Source organism: Mesitornis unicolor, unplaced genomic scaffold, assembly GCF_000695765.1.
Source record: "Mesitornis unicolor isolate BGI_N332 unplaced genomic scaffold, ASM69576v1 scaffold12806, whole genome shotgun sequence".
Lineage (NCBI taxonomy): Eukaryota > Metazoa > Chordata > Aves > Mesitornithiformes > Mesitornithidae > Mesitornis > Mesitornis unicolor.
In genome coordinates this window covers 6,155-14,956 of record NW_010190347.1, presented here as the reverse complement: position 1 = coordinate 14,956, position 8,802 = coordinate 6,155, and the positions used below count along the sequence as shown (strand labels likewise).

At 52.3% G+C, this 8,802-nt stretch overlaps 1 protein-coding gene across 1 annotated transcript; it reads left to right on the top strand.

Annotated features, from left to right (window-relative positions):
- The first annotated feature begins 462 nt into the window (after positions 1-462).
- Positions 463-2,064, top strand: GJC1 (gap junction protein, gamma 1, 45kDa). Its single transcript, XM_010186381.1, has one exon. The coding sequence runs from the start codon at positions 463-465 to the stop codon at positions 1,642-1,644; it is 1,182 nt and encodes a 393-aa protein (XP_010184683.1). The 3' UTR covers positions 1,645-2,064.
- Positions 2,065-8,802: the final 6,738 nt, after the last annotated feature.

Genomic DNA, 8,802 nt, shown 5'->3' with positions numbered 1-8,802 from the left:
AATGTGCAGTTAAAATAAATCTGCCTGACGGCGCTGGGACGTCGCCAGCAGCGCCCATAAAATCTCTTGGGAGCTTCGCTTTCAGTCCGCTGTGTTTTGGAGATTTCAGCCTGAAGTGTAAATGTTTTTATTAACATTTGAAAGATGGAGCAGCCTCGTCTCTCTCTCCTGCTGAGGAACGGCTGTGGGAGCACGTTTTGTTTGAGAAGTGCCAGTTAACCACTGCTTTCTCTTGTAGCAGACTTCTCAAGAGCCTGTGGAGGAGACGTAGGATCTTCAAGCAGCTTCTGGCAGCCGGAGTTTCTCGATAGCAGGTGATGCTACAAGTGCGGTGTGTGCCGGTTGATTCTGGAGCTTTCTGACTCTCTTGGTTGAGTGTTTGCCCCGTTCAGGCTCAAGCTGACAAACTCATAAGTGTTTGGGGGTTTTGCTTGTTTTTTTAGATAAAATTATTTGACCACCATGAGTTGGAGCTTTCTGACCCGTCTGTTAGAGGAGATCCACAATCACTCGACCTTTGTTGGCAAGATCTGGCTGTCAGTGTTGATTGTATTTCGGATCGTCCTAACTGCCGTGGGAGGAGAATCCATCTATTACGATGAACAGAGCAAGTTTGTCTGCAACACGGAGCAGCCGGGCTGCGAGAACGTGTGTTACGATGCTTTCGCTCCCCTCTCGCACGTCAGGTTCTGGGTCTTCCAGATCATTCTCATCGCCACCCCGTCTGTGATGTATTTGGGCTATGCAATTCACAAGATTGCCCGGATGGTGGAACACAGCGAAGCCGACAGAAGAATCAGAAGCAAAAGCTTTTCCACGCGCTGGAAACAGCACCGGGGCTTAGAGGAAGCTGAGGACGACCACGAGGAGGACCCGATGATGTACCCCGAAATAGAGCTGGAAAGCGAGCGGGAGAACAAAGAGCAGCAGCCCCCTGCCAAAGCCAAGCACGACGGCAGGCGGCGAATCCGTGAGGACGGACTCATGAAAATCTACGTGCTGCAGCTCCTGGCGAGGGCTGCGTTTGAGATCGGCTTCCTCGTGGGCCAGTACTTGTTGTACGGCTTTGAGGTCAGCCCCATATTTGTGTGCAGCAGGAAGCCGTGCCCCCACAAAATAGATTGTTTCATTTCGAGGCCGACCGAAAAGACCATTTTCCTGCTCATAATGTACGGGGTGAGCTGCATGTGTTTGCTTTTGAATGTCTGGGAGATGCTCCATTTGGGATTTGGCACGATCCGGGACACGCTGAACAACAAGAGAAAGGAGCTGGAGGACGCCGGTACCTACAACTACCCCTTCACTTGGAACACGCCGTCCGCTCCTCCTGGCTACAACATCGCGGTCAAGCCAGAGCAGATCCAATACACTGAACTGTCCAACGCCAAGATGGCCTACAAGCAGAACAAAGCCAACATCGCTCAGGAACAGCAGTACGGCAGCAACGAGGAAAACATTCCTGCCGACCTGGAGAACCTGCAGAGGGAAATCAAAGTGGCTCAGGAGCGCCTGGACCTCGCCATCCAGGCTTACAACAACCAAAACAACCCCGGCGGCTCCAGAGAGAAGAAGTCCAAAGGAGGCTCAAACAAAAGCAGTGCCAGTAGCAAGTCAGGAGACGGGAAGAACTCTGTCTGGATTTAATGGTGGCTGAGTTTGTACTCTGTGTTTTTGCTCCTAGTTTATCATTACCAGCAACCCCGTGAATAATGGCTTCCATTAAGTAAATATTTGACTCTGCTTCTTTTCAGGGATACCGTTGGCTAGTGATTCAACCTCTCAGAAAGGGTTTATACACATATTCTAGGATTATAGAACTTTATTCTTCTGTCTTCCGAGTCAGGAGACAAATAGGTCTATTTAAATCATTCGAATTGAACGGTTTATGCTGTATGTACAGTACTGTAGTACATTTATTATGCACAATTTTTTGTATTTGTACACTGGATCTCTGGCGTTCCACTTTTTTATATGACCGAGGAGAAAGCAGTGGGTGGCTGTTGGCGTTTTGCTGGTTTCATTACCGTGGTTGGCAGTGTCGTCGTCGTTCTTCCTTGTTTCAAACGTAAAATCTCCTATGCTGCGTTTCAAAAGTGCCTTGAACGTGCAGACAGCACAGAGGAGCCTGCGGGTGCCAGTCCCTGCGCGGCAGAGCCGTGAAAGCTTTGGGAAACATCTGTTAATGGTGCTCTTGACACTGTCTTTTACTAAACTGATGTGCTACTTATGAAATGGAAGTGGCACTGCGTGCTGCAGAAGAACAACCACAGGCTTTTTCACCCCATGGAAAATTACTCAGAGGAAAAATGCGCTGTGTGAGAGCGCGAGTGCCGGCCGTGGCGCGGGGAAGGCTCAGACCTCCCTGCAGGCTTTGTGCAACAGGAGGGAAGAGAGACTTCAGACTCTTGTACAACACCCAAAAACCAGTGAACAGGAATGGCTGGGTTCAGTAACTCCACGTATTGATGTGATGGCTGTGGAAAGAGGTGGTTTTGAGGTCTGTCGTTGCGTAACGCCCCGCTCCCCAAGGGCACCAAGTTGTTGCGGTATCTTTTGGATAAAATTTATGTCCTTTCCAAAGTAATCTGCTTGGATGGAGTCATGGTAATTTGGTTTCTCCGCGCGTTACGCTCAAGGAAGAGCCTTGCTCCCCCCGCCAGGACGCACGAGCTGTCTGTGAGAGTTTTCACAAAGCCCTTCCCGAATATCAATGATATTGCCTTATTCCAGAGCCCTCTTCCTTCCATTATGTCCGAGGAATTCAGATCAGACAGAGCAATGTGTATAATTTAGATTTCTGCTTGAGAGACCAGTCAGATTTGGCATTCTGCGGTTTTGGCATTAAACTTGAATTTATAATTAGAAAAAGGAGGATGCGGTGTTTACTGCCTTTGGTGGTGTCTTTTTGGCAAGGGCGCGCATTCATGTTTGAGAGATGCTGATAAATGTGTATGCTTTTTGCTACTATTTATAATGTATTCGGGACCTTGCTACGCTCTCTGGTTTTGTGAGGGTTTTATGCGTTTCGTGTATTTTGAGGGCCTGTTTCGAGCGGGCTTCGAGGCTACCTCAGTCCCCAGTGCCCTCACTGCAGCCTGCTCAGGACCAGGATGGGGACGCGAGGCTCTGCGGAGGGCACGGCCAAACCCGCGCTCCATTCCTGTCCCACATGTAGGCTTTACACTGAATTTAAACTAAGGGGCTGTGAGCACACGCTCGTGGTTATCCTCTACCCGAGCACTCGCTGAAAATAGGTGTTCTAGTGAAGTGCTCGTGGTCTGTTTGGGACGCCAGCGCTGTGCTTTAGCGTGCCGGGAGCCGGCCCAGGGCGCAGTGGGAGCTGCTCCAGCCCAGCTCCCCCAGGGCCGTTTGGAAGCAAACCTAATCCCTGGCTTTTTGTTCAGCAGCGACCGCTGGCCCCAGGAGAGGAGCAGCCTCCGTGTTTCATGCAGAGAAGTCGCAGGGTGATGTTGTAAGGAAGTGTAAGTGACCCTGTAAGAGTACAGCGGTTTTTAAAAGCTTGAGCGCAGTTGCCAGCAGGGGCAGCTGGCCAGCGAGATGGGCCTGCAGCTGCGAGGGGTGAGAGCGAGTTCATTAATAGCGCTCCTCTAATTAAACAGGAGTCTGAAGGGAAGCGCGCTGCCTGAAGGTGGAAAGCTGGGGGTGCGGTGGAGAGGCCGGGGGAGGACGTGTTGTTGTGGGAGGTGCTGGGGAAAGACATGGGGAGCCTGGCGAGAATCAGGACGCGTGGCTGCGGTCCCCTCCTCATGCCCACCTAAGGGTGATCTCTGTTGCTCCCAACCCTTTGCGGTGGGGTCGGAGCAGTGAAAATCCTTTGCCCTCGCTGCTCCCCACACGAACCGCAGCCATTTCTTATTAATGGCTCAAAATACAGCGGGTTCGTGGCATCTGCTACACCCGCTGTTGGTATCGGCCCCTTCCCAGTTAACGAGTGAAGCTGCCGTCCCAGCTCGGTCCTGTGAGCTCTGTCCCCCAGTGCGTACCCCGGTAGTGAGCGCTGTGTAGCACCTTCCAACCCCAGCACTGAACTCCTTCCGAAAATGCAAAGTCATGGAGCTGTTTCTGTTGCTGTTTCTTCGTTTTCATTTTAATTGTGTATAAAGTGCACATTTTCTTTGAAACTGAGTGTTTGCTGTTCGTAGAGGCTGTCTGATAAAGCTCCAAATGTTCCCGTCCGTGACTGTGTTCAGTTTCAAAGCATCGGGCCTGACTTTTCCTTTTGAAGAAATGATAATGCATTACTTTAAAATGCTCTCTTGCTTTGGCTTAGTGTGGGCCATTCTGAAATAAACGTTCAGAAGAGACTTTTGGACAAAAGACACCAAGGTACCTTGGGTTTGTGCTGTCGTTCTCTGGGTTTGGATGCAGTTTGGGGAAAAAGAGTTATTAAATCCAGTGGATCACTGCAGCCTGAGTGGGATGGCTCCTTTTTTCCAGCAGAACGTGCTCCCAGTAGGTGAGGGATCTTTTAGTGATTTGTCTTAGAGCCACAACTTCGGATTTTTACATATTTGGCCTTATTTAGTGCAGTAAAAGAGCCCGTTTGGAAGCTGTGCCTTCCCGCACGTGGGTCGCTCTTCAGTGACAGGAACAACTGCATTAAAAAGAAGAAAAATCTCTCAACTTTGCAAGTCAGACCTCGAGAAGGGTCTGAAAACATGAAAATCTGCATTTATGCATATGAATGAGCATGCTGATACTGTCCAGTGAACTGTGCAGCATTAGCTGGCCTAATTTAGCTGCAATTTTCGAGGGAACATACGGGAGCTGGCTGCCCAGCTCCTTTCAGAGACCGCAGCTGAATGCCCGTCTGTTTTGCTGTCACAAAAGATGTTTGCTGTCAGTGTCCCGTGCTTTCCCCTCGCTGCCGTTTGGCCTCAGATTTGGGAGTGTCTGAGGGAGCCGTGGGGTGGTTTGTGGGGCTGTGAGAAAGCGAGAACTGAGGTGGGTTTGGTGGGGTGGGCTTGCAGTACAGAGCTGGTTGGTTGGAGTTGAAGAAAGAAGACGGAGCGCGTTGTGTCCTGAGCCCCAGCGAGGCTGCAGTGGCAGAGATGGGGGACGGTGATGGAGGCGGGCTCCAGCAGTGATAACCGAGTGGTTTTCAGCTGTCCTGAGCACCCCGCAGCCTCCACAGCCCGGGGACGTGTGCGGAGCAGGGCACAGCTCCGTGCCCAGGCAGGGTGACGCCGTCCTGAGCTGCACGGGTTCAAGTGCACGGATAACCGAGGGCTGCAGTGCCTCTGCTGCTCCAGAAGGACCCTTGACCCCGCCGCTGTCTTTGAGCATGCGATTATCTCCGTGTGAGTCAGCGCAGCCAGCTACGGGCGTCCAGCTGAGCATGTGCTGAAGCGTTTCAAAGTGCAGAAGCCTTCATTTGACAAGGAATTTGCAGCGAGAAATTCTGAACCACTGCGGGCGTTGAGCCGCGGCCGGAAAAAAGCAGGGGACGGCTGCGGCGCTCTTCGCTTGCGATGGTTTCTGGGGAAGTCAGCGAGCGGAAGCCGTCACACGATGGCCGTGCTTGATCCTGTGCTCAGGAGCACCCCGGGAGCAGAAGGCCCCGGGTCAGAGCTGGGCCTGTGCGCGGTCACGCTGGGTTCAGTCGCTCCCTGCAGACGCCCCTGGGTGTTTGCGTGGCCTCCAGCTGCTGCTGCTGCTGCGAGAGGGCGCCCGTCCCAGGGGTGCTGCCGCATCTGCCAGCGCTGCACGGGGCCGCGGGGCCTGGGGGCTCTGCAGCAGCACAGCAGCACCACGCGTGACCCCGGCTTGGCCCGGCTGACAGCTCCACCTTCTTTCCTCTGCTGTAACGCGACGGGTATCGCGAGGGAAAATTGGATCCTTTCTACAGAGTAAATTTCCTGTTGGGATTGCAGGTTTGGGGTTTAATATTGTTAGCGTTAAGTGTTCCTGCCTGTAGTTTAGCTGCAGTCTTGTAGCAACTACACCTCGCAGCTCGATTTGTAGTAACTTGCCACCTAGGAGGTCACTCTCAAAAGGAGCTGTTTCTTGAGGGGCACACGGTTGCTCTCCGGACGTTTTTGGCATGCCTGGTTCCTGTGGATGGGATGTGTGGGGCTGTGCACGTTGGTGGTCACCACAAAACTGCTCCTGAAGGGCGGATCTGCTGAAGTTAAACCCCAGTTTGCTGCTGGCGGTGGAACTGGACATAACCCACCTCTCCGCAGGGAAGGGAGCTCAGAGGCCTCTGCTCCTTCAGGGCTTGCTGTTAATTTTCTTTGTATCAGGAGACTTCAAATACCAGTTCATCGTTGCTTGGAGAATGACATTTTGTTTGCTACAGCGTGACATTATCGCTGTGGTGTAAATTCCGTGTTGATGGCTGGGGAAAAATGCCTCAGGAGGGGGATGTAAAGGCATCTGATCAATGCTCATCAGTGCCTGGAATCGTTTCTGTGCGGTTCAGGGTTTGTGGGTGTTGCCCGTGCCCAGGTCTGCTCACGGTGACTCCTGCGGCCTCGTGGTGTGGGGTTCCTGGTGTGGAAACCAAGTCTTCCCTTACAGACACTGCCCCGGCGGGTGCCTGAGCACGGGCGCAGGCGTGGGGCCGAGGTTTGTGGTGACGGGGACCTGTGGCGCGCTCTGGTCGATCGCGGTGTTGGGATGGGAGCTGGCTCCCGATCACTGGCGATGGACGAGATCTCGAGTCAGCAGACAGTGATGTCTCTTAGCTTTGTAAGTATTGGGAAGCATTGCGCCAGCTCCTTGGCTTCCGTCTTGCCCTTATTTAAAGCCTTGTTGTGACTTAAGCGAATTACTTCTAGTTTTTCCCCTCTGAGTATTTCTCAGCCCTAGAAAATCCATATTCCCGTTTGCCACGGAAGGAGTGGTTTAGGTCGCTCAGAGAATCGCCACCGAAGGGACGAACAAAACTGATTTTAATATGAACGTGTGAAAGTGACTTGGCAGAGTTGATGAGCTTCACTCGTATTGCTTGCTAGATGGGAGACACAAAGGAAAATGGAGTTAGAATTGACCTTTTTAGGATGATTTACACAGGGATGTAAAGCAGACGCTGCCGTTGAGTCCCGAGGCTCAGAGTGGACCCCTTGCTCTCTAAACCCCTTCTCAGAGGGGATCCAGGGGGCGGCTGGACCCGGACGTGGTCCCAGCCTCTGTCGATGGTTTGTGTGATGGGATGATCCGTACCGGGTCTGCGACCATCGACCCTGAGAGCTGCAGTGATGAGCAGGGTTTCGTTAGCGCTCATTCCTGCTCTTCCCACCATCCCTCTGCCTCGGGCGACGCGCGGTTTCTGGGTCTGGATCAGGAACCGCAGACCTTAGGGGGCAGTCACCGCCAGAGATCCTTTCCCATAGACTTGAGATCTCCTGAGAATTCACCATCAGACAGCATTTTAAAAGCGTGTTCTGTATGGAAAATGCTGCTGGTGGCACATGGGTATTAGCAGGTGTCGGTATCTGCGTGTGTCACTGCTTCTGGAGCTGCCGCCGGCTCTTCCTGCCCTGGCGTTCCGTGCAGGGAGGACGGCCAGGGGCTTTGACCTGAATTTAAATGGGATGGCTCCAAGCTCTGAAACTTTCTCCCTTTCTATTGCTGATAGCACTATTTCATCTCTTCCTCTGCAGCAGCGTTGAGCGATTCGTTGCTGCACGTATTCGTGTGCCATATACAACAAATTCAGACTCGGTGCAGTGCAGAGCCCGTTTTGTGTGTTTGCTTGATGTCCTTTGAGCGTCTGCATTAACCGGGCTTACACCAGGAGCCACGGTGAGTCCCACTGGTGTGCAGAGGTGAGAAATGCTGTGAAAATGTGACGTTACAAAGAGAATCTGGGGATTGTCTGTGGGTTTTAATGGAAGGAAGAGCCCCCCCACTGCTCGGGTCAGCTTCACCCCAAGTACCTGCCTGCAGGACGAGGAGCACCAGGACAGGAATCGGCTTCCCTGGAGCTTGCTCAGCCAAGTGCTGCACTTCATTAATTGGCTGCAGCGCTAATTGGAGGCCGGTGGGCTGTTCGCAGGTATGTCGGATGTTTTAGAAGCCCTGTAGCCTCTGTACGGGGTCCAGCCCTTCGCTGCTGAGCTGAGAGCGACCCTCCAGCTATGTTACGTTGCATACCCAATGTTCTGTGAGTGCTCCTAAAATGGGGTGGAAAGGAAGATGTGGAGATGTGCAGTGAGGACCTCTGAAAATCAGGGCTGGATCGATTTGGTGAATTTGGTGATGAGATTCATGGTTCAGAGAAGAAAAGAGCTGCATGTGAACATTCTGGACATCAGCCGTGACCTTGTTACGGTGCCATGTAGGAAATTGTTTGGCCAGATGAGAGGGGTTATTCTCACAAGCCAGGCAAAGAGCACAGGAGCGGTGCTGTAATGAGGGGAGCACAGGAAATCACTGGTCTGGACGGAGCTGTGCTCTTGGTCTTTAGACAAAACATTGTGGTATTATTGATTATTTTGATAATAATTATTGCTTATTCTGAAATTTTTGATACTGTTCTATGTTAATTGATTTCCCCCACACACACACATCAGATGTACTGATGGAATCTGCAGGTCCTGTGGAGCTGGGAGGTGTTCGGTGAAGCCAGTGAAGGTTTGGGGACGGGATTTGCCCCTGCGCCGTGGCCCTCACGTGACCCGGGTGCGCAGCATCCCCCTCCTACAGCAAAGCTGGTGTTTGGTGTGGAGATGTGGGCAGCCCTGCCCCGTTACTGACGTCTCTCTTCAGTCCTGCAGGTGCTCCTTGACTGCAAGCAAATTAAAGGGAAGTTGAGGACAAGTGAAAAGAAGGGGG